The sequence below is a fragment of the Coenobita brevimanus genome, chromosome 62 (assembly GCF_032717465.1).
Source record: "Coenobita brevimanus isolate Jiangsu-jjx chromosome 62, ASM3271746v2, whole genome shotgun sequence".
Classification (NCBI taxonomy): Eukaryota; Metazoa; Arthropoda; class Malacostraca; order Decapoda; family Coenobitidae; genus Coenobita; species Coenobita brevimanus.
In genome coordinates this window covers 21,965,553-21,980,992 of record NC_137015.1, presented here as the reverse complement: position 1 = coordinate 21,980,992, position 15,440 = coordinate 21,965,553, and the positions used below count along the sequence as shown (strand labels likewise).

Below are 15,440 nucleotides of genomic sequence, written 5' to 3'. Positions count from 1 at the left end.
ACAAATATTATGAAGTGAATCCAATTTGGTGACAGTTGTGAGAAACAGCAAAAATGGTTTATATAGGCTGTACAATTGGAGCCAGACTTAGAAAATGGAGTTAGTGTAAAAAAAAAGCCAAGTCCTAGAAATAGGAAAAAGAAGTAAGAGACCTATTAATGAGTATAAAATGAGAAGAGGGAAGATTAGCAAAGCAAGGGAAGAGAAAGACCGAGGAGTGACTACTCAGAATAATCCATCACCTGAGAAGCAAGTGAATAATATCACTGAAAAGGCATATGTACAAACTGATGGCTAACAGGAGAAAGGCTTTCAGCTATCTCGATGGGGAAATGTTGAGAGAGATGATTGCATCCATCATAAGACCAAAATTAGAATATGCAGCAGTGATCTGAACACCTCATTAGAAGAAGCACATAAGAGTATTGGTAAAAGTACTGAGGATGGCAACTATGATGCTACCAAGTCTGAGGGAACAGTCTTATCCAGAGAGACTGAAGAAGCTGAAGTTACCAATGCTCTGTGAGAGAGAGAGAGAGAGAGAGAGAGAGAGAGAGAGAGAGAGAGAGAGAGAGAGAGAGAGAGAGAGAGAGGTTTAATTACAATGTTTACAGAAGTTAAAACTGGTAGGGGTAGATAAAGATTTGTTTGTGGATGATGATGGATGAACAAGAGAAAATTACTGTAATAGGAAATGAAGAAGATCAAGAAAAGCAGATGCTTAAACAATGTGAAAAAAGTTAGTTTCCCATACAGAAGTATAGACATTTGGACCTGTCTGGATGAGAAGGTGGTGCAAATAAACAAAGAACATCCATGTGTTTAAAAGCAGAATGAATAATTAAGATGTGGAGGAAGGACATGTGCTTGGCTCAAATCCTGTATACAACTATATAAACACACACACACACATGCGTGTTACTAACATGTGTTACTAAGCTATGAAGTTTCTATAGCAGGATAATAGATGTCATACAAGAGAGAGAGGGGATGAGCAGATTGTGTCTATCTTGATCTCAAGAAAGCATTTGACAGGGTGCCCTATAAGTGGAAGTTGAAGACCTTTGGAGGGGTGCATGGGAAACTATTAAAGTGGATGGGAGAGTACAGTCATTACTCGTTTTACGATGGGGTTACGTCAGGTCATACCTTATCGTATACCGATTTGATCGTAAATCGGGATACTGAAACCCATTTTAAAAGGGGGGTTACGTCAACTCAACTTCCCAAAGTCACCTAACCAGGACTTAACCATAAATGACAACCCATCTTCATTCCTTCCTGTGTTGGTCCAAGTCGTCTCCAAGTTGTCCCCCCCGAGGCTGAGGGACAGCCTGTGCTTACAGGCACTAGTAGTCAGCCTCTGAGTCAGACAGGAACAGGTCAGGGGGAGGGGAATCCAGCCCATATCTGCACCAACCTTAGCACTGGGACCCATACCTACACCAACCATAGCACTGGGGCCTACACTGGCACTGACCTTACCACTGGACACACAAATCCACAGTACTGTAGTACGATGCTTGGCAGAGAGGTCGCGAGAACAGGGGGGCAAGCATGAACAAGTTGAAAAGACAGGGCTTTGAAGGGGTGGCAGGACCTGAACCATAACAATGCCTGGACGTCGGGGCTGCCATCTTGCCTGAGACAAGCGACGGTCACCTTGTGTGTGCCTGGCGCTTTCAGATGGCAAAATAGTTATAGCGGGAAATTTATTGTAAATTGAATTTTGGGGTGGAACTTTTCTATTATCGTTGTAGTGAATTATCGTAAACCGAATCATCGTAAAATGAGCAACGACTGTATTTGACAGGAAGGTAGATGAGAACAGTTATAAAAGACAAGGTTTCACAACGGAGAAACATGACTAGTGGAGTACCCCAGGGCTCTGTCTTAACCCCAGTAATGTTTCTGATCTATGTAAATGATTTGCCAGAGGATTTGAATAGTTACATGAGTATGTTTGCAGATGATGCTAAAATCACGAAACATTATTAAATGTACTGGGAAATGGGAAACTATTAAAGTGAATGGGAGATTATTTGACAGGAAGGCAGATGAGAACAGTTATAAGAGACAAAGTTTCATAATGGTGAAATGTGACTAGTGGAGTACCCCAGGGCTCTGTCTTAGCCCCAATAATGTTTTTGATCTATGTAAATGATTTGCTAGAGGGTATGAATAGTTACATGAGTATGTTTGCAGATGATGCTAAAATCATGAAACATATTAAATGTACTGAGAGTTGTAAAAAACTGCAGGAGGCCTTGGACAAACTCCACAGCTGGAGCCAGACTTGGAAAATGGATTTTAATGCCAAGAAGTGTCATCTATTAGAAATGTGAATAAGTGAAAAAAAGACTGCGCTGGACATATAAAATGGGCAATGAGATAATCAATAAAAGAAAAGATGAGAAAAACTTTGGACTGATTCTTCAGGATGACCTGGCACCAGTAAAGCACATAAACAGAATCACTGGGGGCACTTACGGTTTACTGACCAACATAAGAGTGGCTTTTAATTATATGGTCGAGGAAATGCTGAGGGAGTTGATAGTGATTAGAGCATGCAGCTGTGGTATGGTCACCTCAATTCAAGAAGCATATTGATAAAGTAAAGAGGGTGTCCTAGAGCATATTGATAAACTAGAGAGACTGGAAAAACTGAAGATACCAACAGTGCACGAGAGAAGGGCAAGAGGCGACTTGATCATGACGTTTAGCAATGTAAGAGAATTGGAAAGGATGGATAGAGAGAATCTTTTTGTGTTAGATAATGGAAGAACAAGAGGTCCAGACTTCAAGTTGAGGAAAAGCAGATGTCTTAATGATCTTAAAACATTCAGTTTCCCGAATAGAAGAATGAGTATTTGGAATGACTTAGACAAAGAGATGGTGCAAGCAATATACATTCATGTTTAAAACTGACTAGATAAATGTAGATATGGAGACAGGACAACATGAGCTTAGCTCAATACCTGTATACACACATACCTCAAATTATAAGCATTCAAGATCCAAGCATTCCAAAGATGCAAACGCAAAAAAAATAACGAACATTTCACAGGTACGAACATAACCACGAAAAACTAATTTAGCTTGTAGGGGCCCGTTGCAACCGCTTTTGAATGTGGCGGGTGACAGTAGTTGCGAGGTGGGTCGCTAGGTGGCAGTGTGGGTGCTAGGGGACTAACCTGCCATCTTTTGTTTTTGTTTTGTTCACCTGGAGGAGAGAGGATCACTGCTCATTGTGCTTTTAGTACTTTCACTCCATTTAATATGGCTGATAAATGCAAGCGTGCTGATAGTGGTGCTTCTGACTTATCCAGGAAGCAACGTGCCACCTCTATGGAACAAAAACTCGAAATAATAAAACATATTGAACAAATGTGATAGAATTAGTGCAGTGGCGGATTCATTTGGGATGAACAGATCAACTGTGGGGACAACTGTTAACCCCTTAACCCTTTAACCGCGGGTATTGTTTTGGCCTGACTGTCCTCTCCCGCGGGGGTTTCAGCCAAATGTAAACAAACCTTTAAACCTTAATAACTCTGCACAGAATAAAGCTAGAGAAAAAAAATAAGGTACCATTAGAAAGTACTAACCTTCAGCTTTCCATTGATGTAGGTTTCATGACTTTGTTGACTTTCACAGGACGGGCAGTGCCGTTAGAAGTGAGGGGTGTAAAATCACTATTTTTCGCTCACACACCATTACCTTCGCTCATACACCATTACCAAATGCCAACCTCATTCTGATAATAATACTATAAACATATATGAACACTGCACATACGATAAACACCCACTCTGTGTTCACTGAGGCAGGTAAAAGGCACTGTAATTACCTGCACTTCACTGTCACATCAGCGGTGTTGTAATCACTATTTTTCGCTCACACACCATTACCAAATGCCAACCTCATTCTGATAGTAATACTATAAACATATATGAACACTGCACATACGATAAACACCCACTCTGTGTTCACTGAGGCAGGTAAAAGGCACTGTAATTGCCCGCACTTCACTGCCATATCAGTTGTGTTGTAATCACTATTTTTCGCTCACACACCATTACCAAATGCCAACCTCATTCTGAGAATAATACTATAAACATATATGAACACTGCACATACGATAAACACCCACTCTGTGTTCACTAAGGCAGGTAAAAGGCACTGTAATTGCCTGCACTTCACTATCACATCAGCAGTGTTGTCACTCACACAGCTGGACAGATACTGATGCGTGTTTGGTCCAGGGTGGGGTGGGGGGCCCAGGGGGTGGGAGGTGGGGCCCCAGGGGGGGGGAAGAGGGAGGTGGGGGTCGGCTGGAGTGAAAGAACTTAATAGCTACTCTCCCTTGAAACAATTGGCGCACGGAAAAAACGCGGGGTATTCAAAATATTCACAAACATTCGAGAATGACACCCGCGGTTTGGTCCAGTTTTTGCAACGTCATTCTGGAATGACACCCGCGGTTAAAGGGTTAACCACGGGGCGTCACTTTTGTGACGCTTGGGAGCAAGGGATCATACCATGGGGCGTCACTTTTGTGATTCTGTGTTATTTTGAATTCGCACGGGCTTTCAAGTGGTGGCTTGTATCATCTACCAGTACTGCCAATGTCCAACACTAGTCAGCACTCCTAATCTCATCTGTACTCCCATCCATTGTTGACAATTTAGCCATTTCTCCCTGTTCTTGACTCCCCTCCCTACCTCCCCTCCATTACCCTCTCCTCTCGCCTGCCCGACCGTGCTACGCTAAGTAAATCTTCCCTGGAATTTTCCACTGATTTCATCCATTGAAATAAGCCCTAAGCCCTATTCTTATACCAAATAATATATACAAAAAAGAAATAAGGTAGGTGATAGTGCCATATACCTGGAATTGGCTAATTATCACCTGACAACACCTCAAGTGCACTCGTTTGCTAATTTCGCTGTTTATTTCCCCTTGAAATATGCCGTATAATCTATTCTCGTAATAAAAATATATACAAGAAAGGAAGAGAGAAGCCTAAGTGATATTTACATTCACCTGGAACTACCTAATTTATTATGTATTGTCTAGATTTCCTGCCAATCATTTCATAGCGTATATATTAGCAGCTGTCACCACGCTGACATTGGCAGCATTGCACTCCCCCTAGGCGGCTAGGCCACCACACTGTATTCAGTTTACTGTCGTCTTTCAAGGTGAAACCACGTGGGATTCACGCCTGTCCAATTCCGCTGCTTTTTAGCCCCACGCAAAGGGCCTTGTGACCTCTACCCCCAACTAAACCTCATGTGGAATGGGGTAAAGGGCTAAGTGACTGCTGTGGAACATCAACTGACTAATTTGTCAATGAAAATGATAGACAGTGACTACACATTTCTGGTGAGTAAAACAGTGCAAGTGGAAATGTAAATAAAGTGTAAACAGCAGGTGAAAGCAATGAATGTAAATATAAGTGAACAGTGGAAAATAGTTTTATAAGTTACTGCAAGTGACAATGCATAACACAGTGTAAATAAAATAGAAATGTAAATAATGTAAATAGAAACGTAAATGAGTAGTGCTATAGGAATACGAGTATATATACTAGGAGTAATGAAAGTGAAAGATTCACTCTAGCATGTATGCATACTATGAGTTATGAAAGTGGAAGTGAAAGTGACAGATTCACTCTCAATGCTAGTATACAGGACGAGAAAGTGAATGCTAAGTATTTTACTGAAAGAGAAATTGAATGCCTACTGTGACAATAAACTACTATTACTGAAGGAAACTTATGGATAAAGACTGTAGATATATAAAAGTGTTATATAGTAATAGAAATATAAAGTGTGAGTCTTTTTATGAATAATAAATAACAGAACACCAGAGGCGAACGAGTGCAAGTGGGAAGGTCATACGCGCTCGTAATTTTCATTGCTTTCACAGTGTGTTTTTTTTTTAATATGGATTCCAAACTATTTGAGAATCATAGAATTGTGTTTCTAGTGATAATATCAGGCTGTGGTAATCATATTACAGGTTGTTGGGAAGTGTAAAGTGGAGACTCTGTTACCCAACTTCAGAGGTCTCTACAAGTCCTACGGTACTCGATGAAGGCTCAACAAACATCCCAGGAGAAAGCTGAAGGTATGTGCCATATGCATATGTAATTTTAATATTCTAGGACTAATAACTGATTTTTGGCAAATATTTTTAGAGAGTCTGTCGGAGTGCGAATATGCCCGCAAGACATGCAAGTCAAGCAAAAATATCCCCGCAGTTTAGGGATTAAGGATAAGGAGCATAATCTTAAGCATGTGAAGGGTGCTGTGTTCATGAAGTCCACCATCATTGCCAAAAAATGTGGGCTTATTATGGAGGAGATGGAGTAACTTCTGAGTGTGTGGATAGACAACCAGATTCACCAGCGCTTCCCTATCACCACGGGGCTGATACCTGAAGAAGAAATATCCTGAGGAAAAGGATGTAGAGTAATGCAAGTCTTGGATGGTTTTACTGCTTTAAATCACTGGCTAATCTCCGTAACATGAAGGTAAGTGGTGAGGCACGTAGTGCGGTTGCGGTAGCAGCAGAGGAGTTCCTGTCTACGTTGGCAGAGATCATCGTGGAGGGCAGCTATCTCCCAAAGCAAGTGTTCAATGTTGATGAGACAGGTTTATTTTGCAAAAGAATGCAAGAGAAGAGTACGCCAGGATTTAAGGTCTCTAAAGACAGGCTAACTCTCCAGGTGGGAGGCAATGCTTTAGGTGACTGCAAACTGAAGCCTTTCCTCGTGTATCACTCAGCTAGTCTCCGTGCCCTGAAGAACATCCCTAAGGCATCCCTCCCAGTGATATGGATGGTAAAAAGCAAGGCATGGCTTACCCTTGCCCTTTTTGAGTACTGGTTCTTCAACCACTTTGTGTCACTAGTGGAGAAATACTGAAAGGAGAACATTCCCTGCAAAATTCTCCTTGTCCTTGATAATGCCCCTGGACACCCTCCCAACCTTAATGATTATCACCCCAATGTTAAGGTTGTGTACCTGCCACCAAACACAACCTTACTCCTCCAATCCATGGATCAGGGAGTTATTCCCACCTTCAAGAGGTATTACCTCTGCAGTTCACTGAGACAGGCAGTAGCAGCAACTGAAGCTGATGAAGGCAAGACTTTGCATGACTTATGGAGGGATTATAACATCTATAAGGTCATCCAAAACACTGCTGTTTCCTGGTATGAGGTGAAACAGACTAACATGAACGGTGTGTGAGCAACTTTGCCCCCAGTTTGTGCAGGACTTCAGAGGCTTCACGGACACTGACATTGTTGCTACCATGGTGGAGCTGAGTAAGGAACTAAATATGGATCTGGAGGAAGAGGGCTTTGATGAGTTATTGGAGGCTCATAAGAATGAACTGATGAGTGAGTAATTAATGGAGTTAGACTTACATCGGAAGGAGGAAGACGATGACCCGGAAGTCCAGACCAGGAAAATGACTATCAAGGGGTTAACAGGTGTCTTTGGAATGAGAGAGAAAGGGTTTGCTTCCTTTGAAGAACAGGATCCGAATGCCGACCGGTTTGGCAGAATCTAGCATGATGCCCTGGCCTGCTATCGTTTCATCTTTGACGAGAAAATGAAGAATGCTTCCCAGTCGTCAACCACGAGGTTCTTCTCAAGGGTGGAAATGAAATTAGACGAACTACAGCCTTCAACCTCCTCTGCTGAGCCTTCAGTCACATCTGTTCAGCCTGCTTCTCCTGAAAATCCCAACTCACCCACTGCTCTCTCCTCACCCACTCTTCCAATTAACCCACTCCACCACCTCCCTCCTCTCACTTCCTGCAAGTCCTGTTATGTCTGCCCTCAGGCGAGCTACAGTAATGTTTATAAAATAAGATAACTCTGCTATCGCTTACGTCCAAAGTATATTTACAACTAATGAAACACATCCACATCTTTGCAGGTGGCACACGTTCCATTATCATTCATCAGTCGTAAACAGGCACTGGAGAAGAGCAGGAACAGAGTTGTGTCTTATACTGTATGTTTTTCTTGTGTTAATTTATGCATTTATATTTCATAATATAAACTGCTTAAGAACATTTAAAACCATACCGATGAATCAGTAAACAGTACAGTGTTTTTTATGTTTTTTATGTGTTGTATGTGTAGTACTGTACAGGATTTTCATTTTGCAAACAAAATCAACTTGCGAACAGCCTCTTGGAACCAATTATGTTCGTATGCTGAGGTATGCCTGCACTAGAAATAGGTAAATACAAATAGGTAAATACACACACACACACACACACACACAGAAAGAAGAAGGAGAGGTGACATGATTGCAGTGTTCAGGACCATGATGTGAGTTGATAAAATTGAAAAAGATCTGTTTTTATGGGATAAGAGAGTAACAAGAGGACACGGGATGAAACTGAAGAAGCTAAGCTGCATGAAAGATATCAAGAAATATAGTTTTCCTTATAGATGTATAGACCTGTGGAATAGCCTGGACAAAGAGATCGTCCAGTCTAAAAACTTAAACGAGTTTAAAGCTAAATTTGACTTACTGAGAAATGGAGACTGGACCCCATGAGCGTAGCTCATTTCCTGTATATCACAATTAGGTAAATATAATTAGGTAAATACACACACAATGTGCACTCACTGGATTCTCCTGTGGTGTAGGTGAGTCAGACCACAGGCACCAGCGAGAGTCAAGATTCTGAATTATCTTGGCAGCCAGCTTGATGTCAGCCCGAACCACTGAACGATGTGATGTAATGCCGTTGACTGTGCGGATACGCCTGCTCAGGTCGCGATTCACAATTGCACCAAGCTCACAGTCTCGTAGCTGCAATGGAAAAGGAATGACAAGGGTGAGACTTTAAACAAGTTAATCATCACAATGAATTTCCTATTGAAAAAAAAAAAAAAAAATCTTGAGAGACTTAGGCAATGCATAGAAGTAAATAAGTGTGTGTGTGTGTGTGTGTGTGTGTGTGTGTGTGTTCTTACCTAATTGTATCTTTAACCCCTCTGTGGCCGCCGGCGTCGAATGACGTTTAGCCGATAAATGGCCGCCGGCATCATTTGAGCGCAGCCTATTAAAAACTGCAAAAATTTTTGGGATGTGAACGAATGTTCTGAACGTCTTCACCCTGACCTACACTACACTCTCACACACCTCATCAAACAGTTCAGAGCCTGCTGCTGTGATAAGTGGATTTTCAATATTTTCGCTCCTGGCCACGCCTAAACAAGCACAACTACACCCATTACCTCGACCCAGGCAGAACATATCATCTTTGTCCTCTCTTGCAAAACACACACAACCACCTATTTACGATTATGAAGTAAAACAGGCACATACAAAAAAAGACATGATAATAAGTGAAAAGTACATTTTTGTCTTGGTATCTTTACCTATTTGCTCAGGTTTTACTGTAATGGTTTGGATCATTAGATGTAGTGCAACTTGTAGAAAACTCTGAAAACCTTCGGGAAGTGAACGAAAATCTGGGACATGAGACTGACCTTGACTTCACCCCCTCAACATATCTGTCAGTCTACCACCTGCTGTCATGACGAGTGGATGTACGATTTTTTCGCTCGTGGCCATGCCTAAAAACACATAGTTACACCCATCATCTCAACCCAGACAGACAATACAATCTTTTTCCTCCCTTGTAAAACACACACAACCACTCTTTTTACGAGACAGCAATATATGTTGCAAAAATAAGAAGGTAAAATGAGAAAGATGAACGTAAAATGACAGAGAAAGATGAACGTAAAATGACAGAGAAAGATGAACATGTTATTACGGAAAAAATACGTTCTCCCCCATCTGTAAACGTATTTATTTTTGCTTTGTATCTGTATTCGTAATAATTAGACTTATTCTTAGGTCTGAAACTGCATTACGATTCTATTGTTAGCCATGCTCGTGGTGTGGGAGCTTGAAGTTGTGACTCAACTTCCGTATTGCTAATCGGATCTAACCTTCCACTTTTATTCTCCCGTGGCAGAGTCTAGCCTTGGAGGACATGCAATTTTCTCATTTAGGCCCGAAAATTCAACTCTTTCGCTCCCTTTTCCATGCATGAGCACAACGATAACGTAAAAAATAACTCGAAACTACCATAAACATATTTTATATAAAAAATGTGAAAAATTATTCATAACATTTTTTTTTTCAGCCATTCCTAACAGATTATGTACAGTACTGATATCATGCAATATCATCATATCTCATATATGCACAACATTCCAGCACCATTCACATTGTTTTGGGAGGTAAAAAAAATAAATAAATAACAACACCTTCCCAGTTGCGTTGCGGCAGCGCCCCTGGGCGGCGGATATCGGTTGCCGATATTTCTGCAACTTCCAAGCTCCATTGCAAGCCACAAAATGCGTCTAGGAAGCTGGGATTTGCACTGTTAGGTGCATCTGAACTTTCTCTTCAATATGGCAAGAAAAAATAAATAAATTTTCGAAACTTTAAAAAATGGCCCCGGCGTCGGCCTGGCGTGCACCGAAAATTTCGGGCCTTCGGCCATGGAGGGGTTAAAGGAATGAGTCAAGCTTGTACTGTCCCATGTATTCAACCATTTTCATCTTACATATCCTTAAATTCATCAGTAGTTTTGGCACACACTATTTCATTCAGTAGTGCATTCCACTCATCAACTGCCCTATTTGAGAAACTGAATTTCCTTATGTCTCTGCCATTTCCTTTTTTAGGCAGTTTCTTTGAAGTGTCCTCTTGCCGATGCTTCCCCATAGGTTATATACTCACTGATGTCTGTTTTCTCTTGCCCTGAGATGCATTTATATACTGTAAGCAACGTTGGGTCTGGTTAGTACTTGGATGGGTGACCGCCTGGGAACACCAGATGCTGTTGGCATCCCTACGAGTCAAGTGGGGTTGGTGGAGGATTAGTGCCCCTCCTTGTAAAACAATTAACTCTAAGCCTTTGGCCACCCCATTTGGGATACATGGCGTCTGGCAATGAATGAATGAAAAAATTATGCCTCCTCTTTCTTTTTCTCTTATAATGTTGACAGGTTCAGTTGTTCTAGTCTTTCTTCACATCGTACATCCTTTAAGCTCAGAACCTATCTTGTAGTGGCCCTTTGTACTTCTTCAATCTTATCTATGTGTTTTTTGAGATGAGGATTCCAGACCACTGATGCATATTCAAAGGTTGGTATGATGATGTTACTATCCTTATCAGCATGCCTTCATTACATATGTGAATGCTATTTTCATATTAGAAAGGTGTGTGTCCATGTGTCGTACCTTCTCATTTATGTGGTCAGCAGGTGATAGTCTGTTATTGATAATCACACCTACATCCTTCTTTTCTAATATGTGTAAGGTTGAACTTCCTAGACCTAGCTTATAATCCCAATCTGGTCTTTTTCCACTTTCATCAAACTTAATTACATGGCTTTTGTTCACATCGAATTCCACTTGCCATGTATTGCTCCATTCATGAAGCTTATGTAATTCTTCTTGTACTCTGTGCAAGAGTCTGTGTTTGTAATTCCCCTTTGTATTTTTGCATCATTACCAAAAATATTTTGATAGCTTCCAATTCCAATGTTCCTGTCTGTATCATTTATATATACCGTACTAAAAACATAACTGGTGCCAGCACTGAGCCCTGTGGTACTCTGCTAGTCACTTCCCTCCATGAGGAGTAATTACCCCTTAGTACTGTTCTCATTACCCATTCTCTGAGAAAATTCGGCATCCAACAGAACAGATTACCTTGGATTCCTCCTTGATAGTACAGTTTCCATATAAGTCTTTGGTGTGGTACTCTGTCAAATGTTTTTATAAAATCTAAGTAGATACTGTCCACCAATCCCTCTCATTTCTGTAGTGTTTCTGCAACTCTATCACAGTATCTTTATAGATTTGTAATACATTATTTTCCTTTTCTAAAACTGAACTTTCTCTTATCACATTGTATTCTTTTCAGATCGTTTACCCAAATTTTTCTTATTAGCTTTTCTAGTACTTTGCTTATAACACTGGTCAGGGATACTGGTCTATGGATGAGTGGATTCTACTTCCTTTCTGGAACTGGGGAACAAAGTTTGCTTTCTTCCAAATATCTGGTAGTTTACCTTGACTTAAGGATTCCTTGAATATTAAATATATAGATCTGCTTAACTCCTCTGCACATTCATGTAGCACCCAACCTGAAATTTCATCAGGGCCATTTGCTTCTCCTTTGTCTAATTTACTCAACTCTTCCTGTACCTCGTTCCAGTAATCGTATATCTGGTACTACGTGTGGGCATGCATGTTCCTTATCAACTCTCTTAAAATTACTTTCTTCTGTAAAAACTGATTGGAAATTTTTGTTAAGAACTTTGCACATATCTTTTTCCTGGATATAGGTTATCCCCTCATCCATGATGGACTGGATTTTAACTTTGGTTTTCCTTTCGATGTAGCTGTAAAAAGTTTCAGTTGATTACTATTTTTCCTTATAATGTCTTTCTCAAACTGCCATTGAGCTTCTTTCCTTATCCTCTCTCTTCGAAAGAGGTGAAGTCAGTGAATGTACAGTGAGGCTGAATGATGAGGAAATGGAAAATGTGAGTACATTTAAGTACTTGGGTAGTGTGATGAGTAATGATGGAAGTTTGGAGGGTGAAGTGCTTGAAAGGGTACAACAAGGAAGAAAGGTTGCTGGTTCTTTGAAGGCAGTGATAAGAAACAGGGAAGTGAGCATGGAAGTGAAAAAGTTATTACATGACAGTATTGTGATACCAACTCTAATGTATGGAAGTGAAGCTTGGACGTTGTTGGAAGGACACAAGTCAAGAGTGAGAGCAGTGGAAATGAGTTGTTTGAGAGGAGCCTGTGGAATCACATGGAAAGACAGACTGACAAATGAGGATGTGAAGGAGTGTTGTGGTGTGGATGTGGAAGTGATTGGAAGCATTAGGAGAAACACACTGAGGTGGTTTGGCCATGTGGAAAGGATGGAGAATGAGAGACTGATGAGGAGTGTGTATGTGAGCGAGGTGGAGGGGGAGAGAGGGAGGGGAAGGCCAAGGATGAGATGGAGGGATGGCGTGGAGAGGTATATAAGAAAGGGGGGTGTGAATTCCTGCCGTCACTAAATCGCAGTTGCTGGTGATCATCAGCTGCTTCAGTACTACAAGTTGGTCTACCCTGTGGAATTGAAATAGTCACATGAGTTCTAAAATCCCTTCCATCATGGTTACGGATGCACTTACGTTATTTCTCGACGAAATCATCCTTCTCATACTATAGTAATATTATAGATATGTTATACTGAGATCAATCGAGTAAAATAATCACTAACAACCATTAATGCGAGTTGGGTCTGACCCTACTCATCACATATTTATAGATATCTTGGTGCACCAATGCTGTGAAGCCATTATTATTTTGCCTTATAAACTATTTTAATCAGTCACGTGCTAAATGCTGAAAAGTGTGTACAACATATTACATATTGAAAAATGCCTTCATGGACTTGGAGAAAGCTTATGACAGAATAGATAGGCAAGGTATGTGGAAGGTATTAAGAATATATGGAGTGGAGGGGAAAATGTTGAGTGCTGTGAAGAGTGTGTATGAGGGAGCTAGGGCTGCGGTGTGAGTGGATGGTGAGCTGAGTGAGTTCTTTGATCTCAATGTGGGACTGAAACAGGGTTGTGTGATGTCTCCATGGCTGTTTAATATATACATGGATGGGGTTGTAAAGGAGGTGCAGGGTAGGGCAGTGGATGTGGGGGTGGCTCTAATGAATGAGGGTGAGATTTGGAAGCTTCCAGTGTTGCTGTTTACTGATGATACAGTACTGTTGAGTGAAGATGACTGGGAGCTGCAAGGTTTGGTGAATGAATTTGGGACAGTGAGTAGGAAGAGGAATCTGAAAGTTAATGTAAACAAAAGTAAAGTTATGGTGTTTGAGAGGAATGAAGTCACAGAGTGTGCAGTGAGGTTGGATGGTGAGGATATGGAGAATGTGAGTGCATTCAAGTACTTGGGTAGTGTGATGAGCAAGGATGGAACTTTAGGGGATGAAGTGCGTGAAAGGGTACAGCAGGGAAGGAAGGTTGTTGGTACATTGAAAGCAGTGATGAGAAATAGGGAGGTGAGTATGGAAGTTAAGAAGTCACTGCATGATAGTATTGTGATCCCTACTCTGACGTATGGAAGCGAGGCGTGGACCTTGCAAGAGGGGAACAAGTCAAGAGTGAGGGCAGTGGAAATGAGTTACTTGAGAGGAGCATGTGGAGTGACGTGGAGGGACAGGTTGATGAATGAAGAAGTGAAGGAACGCTGTGGGGTGGATGTGGATGTGGTTGAGAAGATTAAGAGAAATACACTGAGGTGCTCTGGACATGTGAAGAGAATGAAGAATGAAAGACTAAGAGGTGTATGTAGGTGAGGTGGAGGAAGGGAGAGGTAGACCAAGGAAGAGGTGGAGGGATGGAGTTGAGAGGTATATGAGTGAGGGGGGGGTGAGTTGGGGGGAGGGTAGTCAAATGGTGGGTGAGAGCGACTTGGAGGTGTTTTGTCTGCGGGCACCCTTTGCGGGATTAGGGCGTCGGGATATAGATAGATAGATAGATAGATAGAAAAATGTAACCATTAATACCAACATCGCATGAAGACGAATGTGTGTTACCCGAAACATGGCATGGCGAAACCTCCAATGAACAAAAGCAACGTGCCAGCCGCCAAGCAGCCAAGCCTTCTCCAGGAAGCTCCATCCTGACATAATGCCTGTATATACGTGTGCAGTTGCTGACTGTACTTCTTCTACCCGAAAAAAAGACGATGACGTGAAAGGATGGTGTGTCTTCCCAAGAAAAAATTATCTCAGGCAGAGAGAAATGCGTTCAGTGAATTAGCTGGCGAGAGAGGAGAAAGCACAGGTTCACTTGAATCAGGTGGCGAGAGGAGCACTTGTTACTGTTTATGGTTGAAAAGTACAATCTTCAACCATGTTGCTCTACCATTTCACATTAAAACATCATTGCATTTATCCTAAACAAGTAAATTTCTTTGAATTCCATCATGATATATGAAATGAATAATGAATAAAGCCCATCGATAACTAAGAATAAAAGAATAACATTCAGTCCCAAGACGTAGATGATACATCCACACCATTTGTTTGCCATTTTTATTTCTCTGTTTCACTGCTTCTCATCCTTATAGCATTGAATAAAAATGATGTTGGTATTATTCCTGTTGTTTTGCTGACAAAGAGGTCATTCAAAGAGATGGAGAAGAAGTTGACCAACTTTGAGCTCTCAAATTAAATTATCTGGCGAAGATAGGCACTTTTTTCCTATTTAGTGATGGCAGGAATTGGGAGCAGGGCAGTGAAATGGCTGGGGACAGGGTGAGATGGAGACGATTTGTTTGTGGCCA

The 15,440-nt window shown here is 41.3% G+C and overlaps 1 protein-coding gene across 2 annotated transcripts in view; it reads right to left on the bottom strand.

The window, feature by feature from the left end:
* The window catches only part of Ars2 (arsenic resistance protein 2), an 842,642-nt gene that overhangs the window by 324,378 nt on the left and 502,824 nt on the right, over positions 1-15,440 (bottom strand). For both annotated transcript variants that reach the window (XM_080275726.1, XM_080275727.1), the window contains one exon: positions 8,664-8,849. In XM_080275726.1, the coding sequence (XP_080131852.1) occupies positions 8,664-8,849 (186 nt within the window). The remainder of the gene's footprint in view (positions 1-8,663; positions 8,850-15,440) is intronic.